The sequence below is a fragment of the Drosophila willistoni genome, assembly GCF_018902025.1.
Source record: "Drosophila willistoni isolate 14030-0811.24 chromosome 2R unlocalized genomic scaffold, UCI_dwil_1.1 Seg167, whole genome shotgun sequence".
Lineage (NCBI taxonomy): Eukaryota > Metazoa > Arthropoda > Insecta > Diptera > Drosophilidae > Drosophila > Drosophila willistoni.
This window is the reverse complement of record NW_025814050.1, coordinates 22655721-22674564: the sequence shown is the minus strand read 5'-3', so window position 1 is coordinate 22674564 and position 18844 is coordinate 22655721. Positions and strand designations below refer to the sequence as shown.

General features: G+C 36.1%; 2 protein-coding genes across 2 annotated transcripts; one reads left to right on the top strand and one right to left on the bottom strand.

Moving 5' to 3' along the window:
* Positions 1–4320: 4320 nt before the first annotated feature.
* Positions 4321–7248, bottom strand: LOC6645173. Its single transcript, XM_002067864.3, has one exon. It carries the CDS (start codon positions 7203–7205, stop codon positions 4806–4808), a length of 2400 nt encoding a protein of 799 aa, XP_002067900.2. The 5' UTR covers positions 7206–7248; the 3' UTR covers positions 4321–4805.
* A 2078-nt stretch (positions 7249–9326) lies between these two features.
* Positions 9327–12290, top strand: LOC26529009. Its single transcript, XM_047010829.1, has 2 exons — positions 9327–11822; positions 11981–12290. The coding sequence occupies exon 1, from the start codon at positions 9390–9392 to the stop codon at positions 11817–11819; it is 2430 nt and encodes an 809-aa protein (XP_046866785.1). The 5' UTR covers positions 9327–9389; the 3' UTR covers positions 11820–11822; positions 11981–12290.
* The last annotated feature ends 6554 nt before the right edge of the window (positions 12291–18844 follow it).

Sequence of the window (18844 nt, the reverse complement as noted above, 5' to 3'; positions counted from 1 at the left end):
GACCTAAGTGGAGTACCTTTTGTTAACTATTTATAAGGTATTATTACTAGCAACTGAAAAAACTTTATTCATTTAGTTGGTTCCAAATTATAAAGGGTGTTTTCTTTAGAGGTATAGACCTTTCGAAATTATGGTCTCGCTTCCTTCAATTTCTTATCAAATAGCAGTTAGTTTGCCTTAATAAGTTGTTTATGTTTTCTGGAATAGAAGTCGACACTGGGATTTTATTTTAAACTCCTTGGACTTTAATTTTAAATCCGAGCACATCTCTTATGCATTTCCCATTTTCACAATTTTTATTTTGTAGCAAATTGTGATTGAAAATTGTTGAAATATTGCATGAATGTTTGCTAGGGACTCAAAAAAAAAAACTAACTGTTAGGCAATAGGCAACTAACAAAATGCTTGGACTAGTACCAGGAATTGAGCCCACTGTAAACATATCAAAGGGTAATGGCAAAAGGAAAATGGTCCATGGAGAAGTAAAAAGAAAAACCAAAAACAAAATACCAAAATATCAAAACAAACAACGGAAATATCTGTGAAATATTACATAGCTCTAACGAGGCAAAGCCTCTCATGAGCTATGATGGTAAAATTTGTCATAAAAGCCAAAAGGACAAAGCCCAACCACACACACACACACACACACACTTACAGCGGGAGGATGGTGAGTTCGATGATTTGCATTTTTGAAATTAACCAAAAAATATGACAAAATGTCGTAAACAAAATGTTGCAGGTGTGTCCTGTTTGCTGCTGCATCATTGTCCTTTAACACAGAATGTCATCGTTAACTTGGCAAAAACCAAAAAAAAAAGAAGAAAATAAATAGTGCCCAAGACCCACAATGGCTTATATTTTCCTTGCCATGGGCTTGGAATTATTTTCCAGCTCTTTGGTTTTCATTTGCCTGTCATTTTGAGGGCAATAATTGTGACAAATTGTTTGCTTTTGCTAAATTTGCCTGCTTTTAACCTTCGGTTGTATTTAAAGCTTACCAAAATGTATGCAAATGGTAAAAGTATAGAGAATACCCATACATTTTGGGGTTTAAATTGTTATATTACCTTGATATATTTCGATGATATATTCTAATGTTAAATATTTAGCAATGAACGTTCTTATACAAATGTCTCAATCTGAGTCACATTGGATCACGTTGCAAAAAGTTACTTTCAAATCATTTTTAACTGCTTATGGCATACTTTAGGGGGAACACTTGTGCTTTTTTATATTCATTAATTCGCCCAGAAATGCGAGTGCAGATTCTTCTAGGAGAAGAGTTTCAATGGCTTGACTTTGCTGATTTTATATTTATTTAGTTACTAAACAATTTCTGGAAGCGGTAAGCCATTTAGTTTCTCTAATGCACCAAAGAAAATAATAGAACAAAGTAAAATAACAAGATTAAAATCGCTTAGCATAATTTTGGGGGCATTATTAAGCGATTACACAAAGCGTACAAAATGGAGCACACAGTCGAACCGACACAATGGCATCAGCACAATCAGAAGTGAAATTAAAAACCTTGCGTTGGCGAAAATTGTTGTTTTTGGTTCACAAATGGCTGCCAGTTTTCCAGAGTTGCCATTTAACCAGAGTTGCCTTCACGCTTCAATGGGGCCGGTAGCGGTAGCGGAAGAAGCGGCAGCTTATGCAGTTTTCAAGTGGCTGTTGCTGACTGCGTTCAAAAAACTTTAGCAAAAGCTAATCATAATTTCTTGCTGATAGTTGCCAGCGCCCTTGGGCACGTTTGCTTCATCTGCTGCTTCTTCTTTTTCGCCTTTGCTTTGTTCCATTCTTATGGTTTGTTTGGCCCAGAGCCGCAACGCAATGGGGCAGACCAAGTCGACAGTTGCCCCCATCTAGAAATGAAATGGATCCAAAGGGTATAATTTTAGCTATCTCGCAAAGTGAACAACTTTGATTTTAAAAAAATCTTGACTCACTTTCTTATATGCACTTTGCAAGTGCTTCAAAAATCAGATCAAAATTATATGTGTCTAATAATTTTATATATGCTTTTTAATATATTTATTATATGTACTTGAAAATAAAGTTTAAGGTCTATAAAAAGAATAGGTGATTAAAACTTAATTCTTAATTCTTTTTGAAAAGGAAAGAACAATTGAAATACCGTCTACGCCCATGTTTGGATGGTTTGAGTTTTAGTTAAGTTTTCACTTTTTATCTATTCGACGCTTTATTTTTATTTTCAATTTTTAGTGGACCGCAGATCGCCGTAAGCGCCACGTTATTGTCATGTAATTGAATTTAATGGCAATATGGGGGCGATTATAGAGGGATTTCTTATACATTTGCCATTGAGGCTGCAGCTGAGTGTCTGCAGCAGAGGGGAGAAGGGAATCAGTTGTGGTCATATTCATTGTATTAGTTGGCGATTATCTGACACTTTTTTGCTGCGCTTGCAACAATGTCCTGCCCATGAAACGACAATACCAACCATGCTATATACTGCATATATATGTGTATACATAATGTCTATGGAGATTGTGTAATCTCTTATCCATTCTGTCCTCTTCTGTCTCTCTTCTCTGCATTTCAATTTTAAAGCAGGAAATATTTTGCTCTTTTAAATTGATTGCCATAAAGTATGCAATGATTTATATCATAATCCTGTCACATGCTTTACTGATTTAATACATAAACTCCATCACACGCATCATCTCTCATGCCACAGCTCTGGCCCTGCCTGGCAGCCCTTCAGCCCCGCCAGCCGCTGTCATCAAGTCGATTTCGACGTGTCAGTGGCATTCCACACGTGTCACGTGCCTCATGGATTCGCCATTACACGGCATCAGCTTGCCGGCTGTAGTTGTTGTTGTTGTTGCTGGTTTTCATCATCTCGTTCCTGTCAGACCAGTTGTAATATTCAACTCGTTTTTTCAAATTAATGAGCAACGGCAGTGCGTGGCCCACATTGTCGCATGTCATCGATGGTGTTACCTCCCCCTGACCTGCCTTAGGCCCCAATTCAACCAACTGGCAAACTAAACTCTAAAGCGTTTCGTCCTCTGCCCGCTACTCACTCTGTCGTTGTGCCTTTTTGTGGTTATATCTGGTATTCATGTTCTGCCTACTGTACTTTAGCCTGTTTAGTTGGGCATCAGCATTTTTAATTGGGTTTCGTATGCTTGCAGCTTGATTTACATAAGTAGGCACACACAGCCAATTCAAAAATATAATGAAAATGATCGATCATTCTAAATGAAAGTACATTTATGATAATAATGGATATACTATATGTACATTTATTAGAGAGCTGCATGAATGAGAGAAAAGTCAAAGTCAAATGAATCCATTCGAATTGAATTCAAATGAATCAGTGGCAACTACACAATGAAATAAATGAGTGTGGGTTAGTACTTGTAAAATCGCTAAAAATACCTAACTCTGTTTAATGAAAGGCAATGAATTGAGTGTCAAAGCATCGAATTGTACTAAGGCACTCGAATCATTAGAATTATTCGAATTGACTCATTTTTATTGGGATGTTTAAAAGCAACAAAAACTAATTATTTTATCAAAAATGTAGGGGAAATAATGGCGAAATGGGAGCTATTAAAATTAAAATAAGCTTTACACCATAAACTTTAGTACGCAGTTTTGGATTTGACAATTTGGGAGAAATCTTGTAAAATCTAATTTTTCTAAATTAGATTCCTAGTTGCCACGAACAGTGAAAACGTAAATAAGGCTATCTATTATATTATAAAACATAATATTCTCTAATCCATCATATACACGATGGATCTATCTTTTAATATTACTTCACTAGTTGGAAAAAAAATGCATTACTATCTCTGTAAAGGGTTTGAACCCGAAAACAACAGTATTGTAGTCTGAGTTGATCCCCACTGAGCCACTGACCACACTAGTTTTGTCGTATAGTAATCACATATAGTTCAAAAATATACAATACAAATAAATGCTAAATACTAAAATCAGAATTGGAATTCGAATGCATTCGAATTATAGCAATTCATTGACTCACTTTCTAACGCATTCAATTCGTTTTGTTTCGTTTGAATGTTGTGCGACTGATTTTTACGTCGCACACTTATTTACTTGAAGTCGATTTTCAAAGTCATTCAATTCATTCATTTGGTTTTGAATGTTGTTAACTCGAATTGATTTTTCTATCATTCATGCAGCTCTCTAACATTTATATGCATGTTGGTAGTATATAGTTAAACGAATCTAAAAACACTCAAAAAATAGCTTTGAATTCTGTTTCTTGGATGTAATATATTAAAATATCATCTCTTAAGTATGCAATAGGCGACCAACGAAATATTTATTTTTAGAAAAATTACTATATAATATGTTTTCACTAAGAAGCATTTATCATTTTACAAATTCTACATTCTTTGACTGCCTATTGCATATTTCAATTTCACCTCTCCAAATGACTCTAACTCAGGATATTTTCTTTGTGGATTCCATTGACAGACGTCCTTTTCGACTTATTTTTTCTGGGTCGTTACGAGTGTTATTCTTGACCAAAATATTGCAATTTCGAAAGCCAGAAAGCCAAATTGGGAAATTTCATTCAACTTTAACCAACTTTGATAGTAGTTTGAACGCCACTGCCAATTTGACATTTCTTTTACTTTGAATATGGCACGTTCACAATCCCATTGCAGGACCAAAGAACTCTCATTGGCACTGGCATTAAGATCAGACCACTTGAATCGTTAACTAATTGTCTGCGACTGCAGTGTCCAGTATCTATTTTAAGAAATAGATACTCGACACTGCAATGGCAGACAACTGCTGACTTACTTCTGGTGTCGTAATCTTACTCGAGTTTCAACCATGTCACGGTAATCCGAACTCTTCCAAACATTGTGACGCCTCAGGTCCATGTCACGAGATGGCATATAGGCAAAGAAAGTGTCCCCGATGTAGCCAGATAAATGCGAATACCCATGGAGAGCCAACCAAATGAGACGTGAGTGCTCTAGCTCGTTGTCATTGAGTTGTCGATTATAATTCATTTTCATGCAGTGGGCCTTGTGCATAATTCGTGCGTGGCCGTCATAGCTGACCACTCCACGGATATCGGTGCGTATTAGTTTTCCCAATGGATTACGTCTCATCCGATCGAGTTGTTCACAGACAGAGAACGACGAGTTGACTATTTGCTCCATTTCCCGGCGATTGTAAGTCTTGCCATAACGATTGGCTACCCAATCAACCAGTATTGGCAATTTGTGGGCATTCGAAAACGTGGCCAAAACATATCGAGGATCACGCTGTAGGATCTTTAGGGCTGACTTGAGTAGTTCAACCATTTCATTTCTATTATCAGGATCGATATTTGTAATGTGCAGCAAATTCTCAGAGTTGACTTCCGTCACTTTCACTTCGGTTTCTTGCATCCTATCCCTGATTGCCTTCTCCTGTTTAAACATATTAATTGCACACCTATCAATGGCATTAAGTACGGATAGAGGATACTTAGGATTCTCCGAAGACTGTGTACTCTCCCATTTCTGATGCTCGTCGTCCTCATCGTTCAATGTCTTATTGAGGGCATCCACACAATATCTTTCGATTAAGGGCTGTTTATCCTCAATATCTATGCGGAACTCACCCAGATCGCAGTCCATTTCCTGAGGTGACAATGGTGGCAACTCTGGTGGATCGAAGATTTTGAAATAATCCAATTGTATACCGCTTTTGCAGTTGGTAGTATAACTCTCTTGCGGATGATCATTGTGACAATTTTGATAGGTACATTTCTTCCAAAGACCGCAAGCTGGTATTAGATCTTGTAGATTCTTAAAATTAGTTGTTGGTTTTTTGGTAGCTAACGAAGCCTTTTTAATAGTCTTTCGCTTCTTTCGATGATCAGCTTTTGTTGCCTTACCACCGCCAGCAAGACTTCTGTTAATTAAGCTAGTTTGACTGCTCTTCCCTGGATTCCTCCCCAAAGTCTCTGTCTCGACCATTGTACAATCTGTTTTGTCACAGCAACTGCGAGATTTTCGTTCACCACGTAGCTCAAGAACTTTCACATAAGGTGTGTCCTCTTCTTTTGACGGCAGGAGGTGGTCAATCTGGTCAATGTATCCGTGCATTAGAACAGACAGATCTGCCTTGCGTCCTCTTTTGGGCGGGGGTGACGATACCAAATATTGACAGAGTCGGCAATCTGAATTTATTCCATCACTGCGAAGCATTGTCAATTGTGTAAACTGGCGACGTGAGAATTGATGCATTTTGTCTGCTGCACATTGGATCTCCTTTTCCAAGGACTCGATGATACGTTTTCGTCTCGCTTGCTTCTCAGATCCAACCACATCCAATTGAGCCAGACACTTGTGCAATGCTTCGTCGGTTAACTCCTTTTTCTTTAGAGCCATTTCCCCTTCCATTGATCTATGTGTATTACAAAGGGCATTGTCTGGCTCCGAGGAGACGGAATCGCCATCGAAAAACAGACGATCCAGTTCTTGGGTGAGTAATTTTTTGATTATTCGCTTGCCCGGCGACAGTTCGTATTGTGAGAACCATCGTGACTTTTCGTTGGGTATCTCATACATGGGATCCTTATAATGGCTATATTCGGGAAATTCAAGTTTTTCAAATTCTGGCACCAACTTCCTCATGGGCACAAATTGTTTTGGTCGCACAAGTGGAGCAAAGTAAGGCGATAGGTACGGCTGGGATTTCCCATAAGTCTGATTGCGAAATTCCTTCTCTCCAAGATACACATGATTGTTTTGCTCATGGTTGAATTTCTTCTTCGAGTGTGCAGGCGGCGGCAATATACGATCCAATGCCCTTAACGTGGCCGCCATATCCAGATGGGCCATTGCCGAGAACAACAGCTGCTCATTGACTGTGAAGAACTCATTGTCGACATCCATAGAGTTCATCGAGCTGCCCTTGTTCCGCGGCTGCTTGTACTCCGCCTCCCAGATGAACCACAAGAAGGCCAGGTCATTGCAATGGCTTATTTTCATAATTGCCTCTAGCCGCTTTGATGGCACCGGTGGATGGAGACCAAGCTGACTGAAACAGAAACGCACCCGATATGTCGTTCCCTGTTCCGTGTCATCTCTTAGGGCATTAAGTAATCTATCACAGGCTCTAATCTGCTCTACGGACAAGCCGCGAAACCAACGAACACACTCAATTTCTCTAAAATCAGCTAAAGCAGTTGTCGCCATTCTCTAATGTTTTTTCAGACTAAATTTTATGTTTTTTTTTGTGTAAATACTTTTTCTTTTTTGTTATTTTTTTTTTTTTAATTTGGCTTACTTAAAATTTTGATTTTGTGCCTTTTTAACAAAATTAATAAATAAGAGTAATAAATCGATAACAAACCGAACCACCAAAAAGTGCAAAAGTGAAAACTTTATTTCTTTTGGTTGTGCAAAAATCGAAAAATATCTGCTTAAGAAAGTTCTCCAAATAATCCATAATTCAAATAGTCCCAATTAATTCTAGACCACTGATATCTACATCTGTACTGCACTTTTATAATTCATTTGAACACTTTAAAACCACACAAAGAGCACTTTATAATTGTTTAAAAGATTTCTCTTTAAAATTGGTTATTTGCAAAGAATAATAGAGATAAAAGCCAGAGAGTCCATTGAAAACATATCTCGAGATACGCTTGGGTACACCCTGTATACATTTTTTATATGGTAATTAGCCAACAGATTCTATCTCGGATTTCATTACAGGCCTCCCTTACGCACACTAGCGCTCGTAGTGGCTAAAATGTTTTGTGTATATCTCGGCTATTTTTACTCTGATTTTTCATGATGTTTTATCTTTAGCGTTTTTTTGAACTCAAATATACCCGTTTACTTTATGATTACAAAGTATAAGCAAGTGGCTACCATTACGGAAACATTCGCGAGTCAGTTCTCAACGGACACTCGGGCGCAACGGTACGGTGCTACGGAGCTGATAACGATCTATGTTTGTACATATGTATACTGTTTAGATTAGAATTGCTATATGTGAAAAGATTGATGACGCATCGTTGCCTAAGTGATTTAACAAATAATAATATTCTACAAATAAAATCGCAAAACAAACATGCAAAATGAGTGAACCGACAGTCGAGATTCTTAATTCTGACTGCTTCTATGGAATATTCAAGGCCTTAAGAACCAAATGTGAGACTGAAAACAGGCCCAACGAAGAATTAATGCAATATGCCGATCTCATTAACTTTGCGGCATCATCCTCTTGGACTCGTGAGCAGTTTTATCATTGGGATAGCGCATTATACGATAAGCTAGATATCCGGCTATTTGAAAACAATTCCGAAAGGATTATTGACTTAGATCAGACTTACATTTATTTGAAAGGTACTACAAAACACAATATATATTCATATTTTAAATCATTGCTTAATGGCATCAAGGAAAATGAAAAGTTGTCAAGAGTTACTTTAAAATGCACATATGAAGAGAATTTAATAGAGAATTACGCAAGGTTTAAGTCCATTATAAGTCTACTTCAAAAGGAACGACAAATAATATATCTAAATATTGAATTGACAGAAGGTAAGGCCAGTGTTTTAAATCTCATAACTAATCTAATCTAATCAAAGTTACTCCTTTTACACAGTATACATTTTAAGCGATTTGAAAGGCTTTCGTAATCTTGAGGAACTGCATTTAACTGCAAATATAACTGCTGAAGAATTAAGCGATTGCTGTGAATGCAATCCAAACTTGCGTATCCTTTCCATAATGGGTAACATCATGAATGGCAATTGGAAATACATTACATTTGGTGGTAATAAATTGCAAAAATTGGAACAATTAGATTTGCTAATGCATGAAGATATTGATCCCAAAGATTATAGAGACATTGGCAATTTACCACAACTCAATCACCTAAGACTTCGAGGCCAGTATGATGTCGGTTCTTTGGGCGATCTTTTTGATAGCTTGGGCAAAACGAATTCGCTAGATACCCTAATCATCGACGGGGCCAAAATGAATGCTGAAGAGACACTGGCCATATCTCAAATTAAATCATTACGCCAATTGAAGTGCGGCTTTCTTGAAACTTGCAATATTGGACATTTGACACAACTTGATAAACTTGAAATAAATACAAAACATAAAAGTCAAGATCTATTGCTGGAAATAATGAAAATTCTAACGCAAATGGAGCATTGCTTTATTTCAATCACATTTAGAGAGGGTAGAATTGATTTTGAGAAAATGCCTAAAAGGCTACGATTATCGTTCAATCCACGTGACATTGATCTATCAGAATATAATGATTTTGTTGAAGGACTGGATTTGTTCTTACTTCATATTATTGCACTTTCTCACAAAAGAGACTCTCTGTCGGAATTGTTCACAAGATTTGGCAGCAGAATGCCACAAACCCTTCAACATTTGCGTTTGACGGGTAAAAGTTTGGATGATATACACCCCAATGTGATGCCGATACCGGAACAGCTGGTAGAAGACACATATTTCCGAATAGATCGCCAAGAGATTTTACAGATTTCAACAATTAAATCTCTTCGAAGCTTGAGCTGTGTTTTTGACAATCTGTATAACATATTTGTTCTGGATCAATTGCCCCATTTGGAAATTTTGACCATAAAAGTGTCAACCTTTTTGGAAAAAGCTGAGATAGAGGCATTGAAAATGCTATTCATCGGCCTAGCCACAAAACCCGAGCAAACACTTAAACGTTTGGATATTTCGGGATTAACTATTGACTTGCCTCTATCAAATGAAATGGCAAAAATTCAATCATTGCAAAAACTAGGCTGCAAGTTCTTGAACCCCGAAAGCATTGAACCTCTCTCCAAACTTTATCAACTTCATACTCTGGAAATTAAATCCACACATGACTTTAACAGTTTTTCTCAAGCAATTCTACAAATTTTAACATTAACCAATTCTGGTTCGTTTAAAATAGAATTTGAGTTACTATACAGCTCCATATTTTACCGGAATGACTTGAAAAAAATTGAACTACAACTGGATCCAGAAACGGATGCAACGACGTTCGCTGCTTTGGGAGATTGGGAAATCTACTTGAAACTTAACATAGTAAAAGAGTGCAAAGCAGGTTCCTTGCTATCATTATTTGAAACACTTTCCAAAAGAAAAAACCACAAGCTCACGCACTTATATATTAAGGATATGCCAATCAACTATAAAGAGACTCTTTTAATTAGCGAGATAAAAAGCCTCCAGGAAATTGGCTGTTCATTCTCAGATCCCAGAAGTATTAAACTCTTGCATCGCCTCACCGCTTTAGAATTAATTATCTTAAAAGATAGAATATTAGCCATCGATATAGTGAGTTTTTTAAACAGTTTTCAACAGCAAGAGATAATGATTGAACACGGAAATCGAAAAATAATCTATAACAAATCTCGAGGATCGCTAAATCTAAAAAACAACTCCCTCGATGGTAAAGTTCATGATTATAGCGATTATGCCTGCCTTGGAAAGTTGGATCATTTGAAGACTCTTCGTATAGCTGGCAAAAATAATAGTTTTTCTTTGCAGAAATTACTCAAAAATATAGCTTTACGTGCCAATCTCTCTGAATTGATAATAGAAAAAGAAGACTTCAATGAATTTACAACAGGTAAATCAAACGTTGTAGAAAATATTCAAGTTGCAACTCCTGCAATAACTCCAGATGAGGTGATGGAGATCGTCAAAATAAGGCCACTAAAAACATTAAAATGTGGCTTTTCCAAAAGCCAAAATATTGAGTTGTTAGCGGAACTAAAAGAACTTAAAAATCTCACTATAACAAGACATCAGGCAGGATCCTTACAAAGTCTTTTTGAAAAAATTGCAATGCAAACTTCAACAGCTCTTGAATTTCTAAGCATAGAAGAAAATGCTCTTACCCTAAATGAGTTGCGACCACTTGCGGGTATAAAAACATTAAAACGATTAGAAGTTAATTCAATTAGTACTGAAAACCAGGACGGGCTACCAACGTTCGTTCATCTGAAGGAACTCATCATAAGATCCCATCATGGTGAAACACTTTTTATCGAACCTGAACCTAGTTTCGATTCAGTTTTAGAGAGCATCATCATTATGGGAGACCCTTTGGGGGTTCAAGATGTTATTGCACTAGCACAGTATAAATCATTAAGAAAACTGCAAGTCAATCTCCAACAATTTATGAGAATCGATCTCTTGTCTTCCCTGTGCAAGCTGGAAGTTCTTAACATTCAGCTATTAGGAAGTGAGACGCATTCCAGTGGCTCAATGATACCAAAATATCCGTCAAACCTTCGAAAATTGAATCTTCAATCTGTTGATTGTATCGTCGACGAAGCAGCAATTGAACCTTTGGCACTACTTGAACAACTTGAGACATTGAGTATAACACTCCCGAAAAACACATCTTTAGTGGCACTGCTACAGGCCCTAGCACAGAAATCAATACTTAAACATCTGATTATAAATAGAAAATTATTAGATTCAGACGAAGAGTTAAACCTAAAAGAAATCACATCATTGAACTCAGTTCAGTGTGGATTTTTAAACGATGCTTTTTTTTATGATCTACAAAATCTTATAAATCTTAAAAGTGTAACGGTAACTTCACACCATGATTTTATTAATATTTCGGAACCACTATTGAACTTCTTAAAATATTGCACAAGATTCGATTCCATCGACCTACCCAATTGCAATGGAGAATTTGACGAAAATTTCTTAATGAAGGCGAAATCAATACTCGAAAAAATCAGATGTCCGATCACACAAAAGCCCTTAGAACTTAGAATGGGTTCTCCTACGAATTTTGACCAGTAATATGTGAGTTAACCAGAAAATATTTTATTGAACTTATATAAAATTAAACATATTATTACAATTAGTATGATCTAAAATAGTAATTTAAAATTCCAAATAAAAGTTACGTCTTAGTTTGTTATTATAATAAACGTTTCTTAACGTTTAATTTGTGCTTGCAGATGGACTTGTGACCAATGATGATCCCTTTGGCCTTCATGAAATGTTGATAAGCAAAGCTAAAACTTAGTCGGAGCTAATAAGCTAAGTAAGAATAATGGCAGCTTTATATCTAATATCCCGATATGAACACCCACAGGACATGGACTCTATATAATAAATGACCAAAAGATTCAATAAATTTTTGGCTTTTTTTTTAAGCTTATGAAAAACTCTCAACTCTTTGACAAAGCAACTGTTGACAAACCAAATGTTAATTATAACTGCAAAAAGAGAGAAAATAAAAGAAAGATGGCACTGGCAAGGACCGCAAAAACCAAATGAAAAGCATTTTACATTTTAAAATGAAATTTAATTCAATTACGCAACTAAACTGCCCAACAGAATGTGATAACCGCAACCAGAAAGACCAAAAGGCATGAGCAGGGGAGAAGAAGAGAGAGACTTGACTGGGTATCCTTGCATGTCTTGGCTTTGCCTAAGCAACCAAGTCGACTGTTGGACTGCAACTCCATGATTGCATTTGTTGTTGCCATTTTGTAATTGTTTGTACTTAAAAACTCATCAGACAAACGACAATGCGGCAATGGAACGCAAAGCCCAGACCCTTAATTGGGAGACTGTTTTATCAACTGCAGGACAAATATTGTTGCATACCCCCAGGCGCAATGGAGCGCAACTCGTTCAAGTTGTGGAATTGCGTGGTTGTTGCTGCTTGTGTAGTTGTTTTGGTTTTTTCTATTTTTGTCAGCACTTTACACAAAATGTTTGTCCTGGTCTCATGTTTGTTTCATAGCACGACCATCCAACTCGCCTCGACCACTCATCAAAAGCCACTTGAAAGTTTGCATACAACAAAATATGTATTTAATCAACACTTTGATGCATTTGTTTCAAGTTCCCAAAAGAAATGCATAAGAATATGAATAATATATTTCACTCCATAAAAATTAGTCCCATTTGTGTTGTGCAAATTAATGTTACACGAGAAAATGAATTTTGCATTTTTAACTACTATTCTTAACTCTGGTTTCCAAAGTGAATTTCTGTAAATGTGCGAGTTACATACAATTGACAGTGTGTTTGCTGAAGTATTATTCAAGCTGAATATACATATTTTAATATGCATATAAAATGTCTTTGAAATTGACGTACACCTAGATCTAGCTTTGCGTTGGGGATACGTTCCAAAAAAATACAACGCAAATCGAAACAACGCAAAGTGAATTAAGATTTTCTATAGCAAACCATATAAAGATCGAAGATATGTTCCAGGCCTTACATTTTTAATTTAACAAAGCAATCATTATATCATTTTATTTCATGTTATAGATATATAAAAGAAAATAATAAATTCAACTAATCAATAATGACAAAAAAAATTAGAATTAATCACTATCGGATGAGGCTTGAGTGTCTGTTGGCGTACGTCGCCTTTCCTTCAAAAAAAAATTGGTCCAGTGTTGTCTGACCAGCTTTTTTTTTTTAGCGTAAAATACAATTCCTTGTAGCAATTCATATTCACAGCTACCGCCTGGGACACTTTAGTTCCTTTCGCTGTCAGGATCGTTTTTTAATAAAATCTGCATATCTTCGTCAATCGAAAACATTGCTTCGGAAATTTGTTTGGAGGTTAAGTTTTGCTTCTTGGAGTTTTCAGTCTCCTCCATACCTTGAAAACTAGCCTTTCGAGGCAAATTGGAAAACTCAAAACAACGCAACAACGAAATCTAACGACGCATAATGAAAATTAGTGATAATCGACCTAGACTACATTCAAAAGGCATAATCTGGAAAAAAGTATTTGACAAATTAAGCGAGTTAAATGCAATAACAAATATTTAATGCTTATTTGACCTAGATTCTACATAGATATAGATTGCTCTCTCTAAGTTTAAGCTCAATCTATTGATAATCATCGATCTACCTAGATTTAATGTTACTGAATGAAATAAACTGATATTAAGAACAAAAATATCAAAGAAGCTAACTTCGGCTATGCCGAAGTTTATATACCCTTGCAGTATACTTGGCAATAATATTTTTCCTTTTTGAAATTTCTTTCCCTGCAACTCAATTCATCAATACACAAACAAAATATTATTTCTCTTTTTACCACAAGTTTTTCTTCTTCCATCATTTTCTAAGCAAAGCACGGCACGCATACACATACAGTTCATGTAGCGTTGCGTCTGTGTGTGTATGCGTGTGCTCTGTTGATTTGATGATGGCAGTAGTAGGCAGCAAGCAGCGCTGCCGGCAGCGTTTGAACCGATTTATATTGACTGTAACTTGTGTTCTATTTATCGGATCAGATTCAAATTTTGGGATCTGAGATTTTATATCTATTACTATCATATTGGTAAATTTCATGGGGATACTCCAATTTTTGCAAAAATGTTTCTTCTAGAGCTATATGATATAGTGGTCCGATCCCAAAGATTTTCATACTTTATCTCACCCGGGTAAAAAAAAGCTCCCAAAAAAAATTTCATCCCGATAGCTCTTAAGATGGCTGAGTAAAACGCGTACGCACCGACGGACAGACGGTCAGACGGACAGACGGACAGACGGACATGGCTATATCGACTTAGCTTCTCATGCTGATCAAGAATATATATACTTTATGGGGTCGGAAACGTCTCCTTCTGTGCGTTACAAACATCTGACCAATTTTATAATACCCTCTGCAAGGGTATAATGACAACATTCCGTTGTATTCATTTTGCAAATGTTTATCTTTTAAACAATAACAGTGCATAAAATTATGAGTTGAAAATACATCAGAGCAAATCAGGTGCCCAGAAGTTACCAAAGCCCAAAAATTAAAACATTTCAAACTTTGTATAATAAACGATTTGAGGTAAATCTTAAAGGCAATATCTGGCTTTAATATATTCAATGGGTAACAGTTTTTTTTAGATAAGGCTATAACTTCGTCTCTTAAATTACAAAAATAATACTGTCATTTGTAGTGGCATGAAATTACCGACTTGGGTGGCGTTGGGAACCCAGAGAAATCTCTTTAACAAATGAAACCACTGTTAGGTAGACGTGCTCAAGCGCCTGTAACTATGCTTTGAACTTAATTAGCTGCACATTAACGAATTTTTACTGCATGTGGCAAAAAAGAAATAAAATGAAAAAACGCAAACAAAATGGACGAGCTGAGCTGGTAGTGGTGGGGAATAAGCGGAGGTAACTGCCGGTTACTGCAACAAGACCGGTAAGGTACGAGTACTTACCACTTCCTTTGGCCATTTTACTGCACGGCTAATTTTTGTTTTCGACAACGACTATAGCAAAGGGTTGTCCCTTCATTGCAAAGAGGGTGGAGTCGGGTGCCACCAGCCGGAGCAGGTGCAAGCGAGGGTAGGAAATGTCATACCGCAGGCATAGTCAGGCTGCGTTCTCTCTCGACTGGAGGAAAGGAAATGTTGCTGAGATTAAATGCGCACCCAGAGGAGCTTTGGAGAAGAAGATGAAACTGAGGGTCGTTGCAGACGAGTGTCCACGTTGAGGACAGGTGCCTACTGAGGCTGAATTGGTCGAGGTGTGAGATTATTATGCCATGATGCAATCCACTCCTTCAGCCCTCTAGCTCATTCATGGCTTTGTCTCTCGTGTTGGTCGTAATAAGCGAACTAAATTTATGCTACGTAAAAATTTTCTTTTTTATTTATTTAACTAAACATTTTCATTGTCCTTAGTTGTTCGTTCTCTCGTCTGGGGTTTCCTTTAATTATGTATTCATAATGAAGGAACTGAATGCCCCCAACTAAGTTCCACCTAACTCGCCATCGATAAGTAGAGACTATGTTCTAGTATAGTATATAATAAACTCTTAAATGCAAGTACATTTTTCTAGGAAAGCCACAACAAGGTGCAACAGAAAGCGATAAGTGTTTTTGGCATTTGGTAGAGTGGAAACGGCAAGAATGCAAGTGAAAATATGTTTGATAGAGATGAACTTCAAGTGGCTGTTAGTAAATATAAAATACCATGGGAACTTAGGTAACTCTGTGTATATATGAACTTGTATTGCAAACTGTGTATGCTCCATAAAAACATGGGCGTAGTGCGTAGTTAAAAAATATAATATTTCCTCAAAAGATCGAAGGAAATAAAAATACCCCATGAATGAAAATTTTTCCTACTGTCATGTCTATTCATATAGAAGTTGTTGAGGGTAAAAACTAGATCAGGGCCTAGTGGCAAGCATGGATATAGAAACTGGTCAGTCATTTGGATAAAATTATCTTACATCACACTACTCATTTCATCCCACAAGGCGTATACGCAATTTTGTTTAGACAATGTAAATTAATCCAACTATATTTTGGTTATACAAGGGTTTAGGTCCTTATAACTCAATTTTTACTTCTAATACTAATATATAATTGAATTTCCAATGAAAAGAACTTATTATTTCAAAGCAAATATCTCTTTCATAAGTGTTAAATCTGATTGTGTATGCCTTTTGTTGTGTATGATTAAAAATATGATTCAAAAAAGAAGTCCAAACTAATTATGAAAAGGGGCCATCACCTGAAATTAAAAATTTTTGCAAATAAATACAAACATTTCTATAGAGTTTTCGCACCACAGTGCACACCTATGGCACGTGCTGGAGCCACATCCTTGTTTCTGGTTGAGATGCCGCCCGCAATATAAAAGGCAAACTTGGCCACCAAGAAAGAGATCCTCTGCCTGTAACAACAACAAAACCTACAACACCAACAACAAAAGCAGCAACTCGAGAAAAATGTGGCACAAAACAAAAAAAAAAAGTAGCATAAAAGAACGAAGCTTACAGAAGAAAAAACTATTTGAAGTCCGTATATCCGTTTAGGAAGCCAACAACTTCCCGTTACATAAGTAGTGGTAAACACATAGACAAACACTCACATGCATACACAGACACACACACACACACACACACACTCTCACACGCACAGGAAATAAACTACCGCCTTTCAAGGAACTAAAAACTGAAAACCAAGGAACAAGGAACAAGGAAACTGGCTGACGGGGAACAGGGAATCGAGGACATCCACACTGAACGCCTTTTCGTCTTGCCCACTTTTAGTCAAAGGGCTGCTCTTGAGCAGCTTTTCATAGATGTTAAGTCACTACCGCTGTTTCCTCGTCATCTGACTCCGAAAGGGCGAAACCCAGTCCAGTCCTTGCCAGTCCTTGTGCGTTCTCTCCTTGAAGTTTTCATAACAAATAAGCGTATCGCTCGATACTTTGACTAGTCCAAAAGTTAAGCCCGCTCAAAGGCAAAGAAACTAGTCAGATAAAATGCAAAGCTCTTCAGCGTTTATAACCTTGCAAAAAGTAGCACAAAAACAAAATTTATATTAAACGATGTCAGTTAAGGATTCGATTTAAAACTACCCTTTAACAAGTGAAGAAAGCAGCGGTCCTTTGATTAAATTCTATTGTCAAAACAGCCATAGACAGTGGAATGTTCGACTCATGATTCTTGTGTCAGCAGTTAAAACATTTTTAAATTATTGTAAACTAAAATGGGAATAAGCTTTGATATTTATCTTTAACCTAAGTTCATTTTAGGATAACAAACGATTTAGTAAAAAATTCATATTCAGTAGATGTTGATGAAACCTGTTAATCGATTCGAAGAAACTGGGAAAATGAAGTGGATGAAATTTCCCCGAATAAGTAGTCTAGAAATGGAATTTTTAGAGGCAAAAAGTAAATTTGGAAAATACAGATTGTCTAAAATGAAAACCATATTTTGTATTGCAAAAGTTTTAAGTACTGAGTTTTGAGTCCATTTCCATAAATATCGCCAATTGATTCATTAGAAATATCAGCACTTAACTAAGATAATCAAAGATGGACGTTGCATTAACTTATCGATAAAATATAGTTTTCAGTGAGCTACAAATATTGCCTCTCGATAGAGTACAGGGTATAAAAGCATGAAATGCCCTGCAAGTTATGCCGCATAGTTCAATGTCAGACTGCCATAAAATGAGCTGCATAATTGCCTAACACATAAGACTGGAGAATGGGTTATGCATATAATTAAAAACAAAAAAAGTATTCTTAAATGTAGTTGATATACCCTTTCTTGACTATTAAGATAGACAAAAATAATCACTTTTATTTTTGTCTCGTTTCTATTTCTTACCTTTTCAGCTTGAATGAAAATTTGTATATCGTAGATTATTTTAAACTTTCTCTTATAAGATCTCATCATCTTCTTTTGTATTATAATACCAAATAAATTGACAGTCAAACTAAACTCTTATTGTCCTTTCCTTTTCACTGGACTTCTAAAAATCAAAACAAACATTTCATTAATTTTATTATACCCTCTGCAAAGGGTAACAACTAAGAAGTAAAAAAAATATTATGAAAAAATATGAAGCTTTTTAATTTCTTTTTTTTTATGCAAGAAAGTTTTACTGTATGAAAATAAATTCTTTACTCTTGAAAAGAGCTAACAGAATTAAAAAAAAAAGCGTCTTTTATCTCTTCATTTTTTCATTGCTAAGATTTTTGATTAAAATATTTTTTTTATAGTTAGCGCTTAAGAATATATAAACATTCAAGGTGCACGACAAAGTTTTTTCCTATAAATATTTTAATTATTTCTTACGTCGAAAAGGAACATTCTGTTGGCCTTGCAAAAGTTTTTTTTTTTTAACGAATTAATAAGCTCATAATTATGGATATAAAAGACCCAAAAAAGGAGATTTTCTTGTAGAGAAAATGAATAGAGAATACTAAAACTTGAGAAATGAAAGAAAAACTAGCATTACACTGCAATTTTACGTGGTTTTCTTTTGAAATAAAAAGGAAATTTTCTTGGAGGCAAAGCAAGCTTTGAAATA

Bases quoted from the DNA above. Each gene is read 5' to 3' on its own strand.
- LOC26529009 (XM_047010829.1), top strand. From the start codon at position 9,390: ATGCCACAAACCCTTCAACATTTGCGTTTGACGGGTAAAAGTTTGGAT.
- LOC6645173 (XM_002067864.3), bottom strand. From the start codon at position 7,205: ATGGCGACAACTGCTTTAGCTGATTTTAGAGAAATTGAGTGTGTTCGT.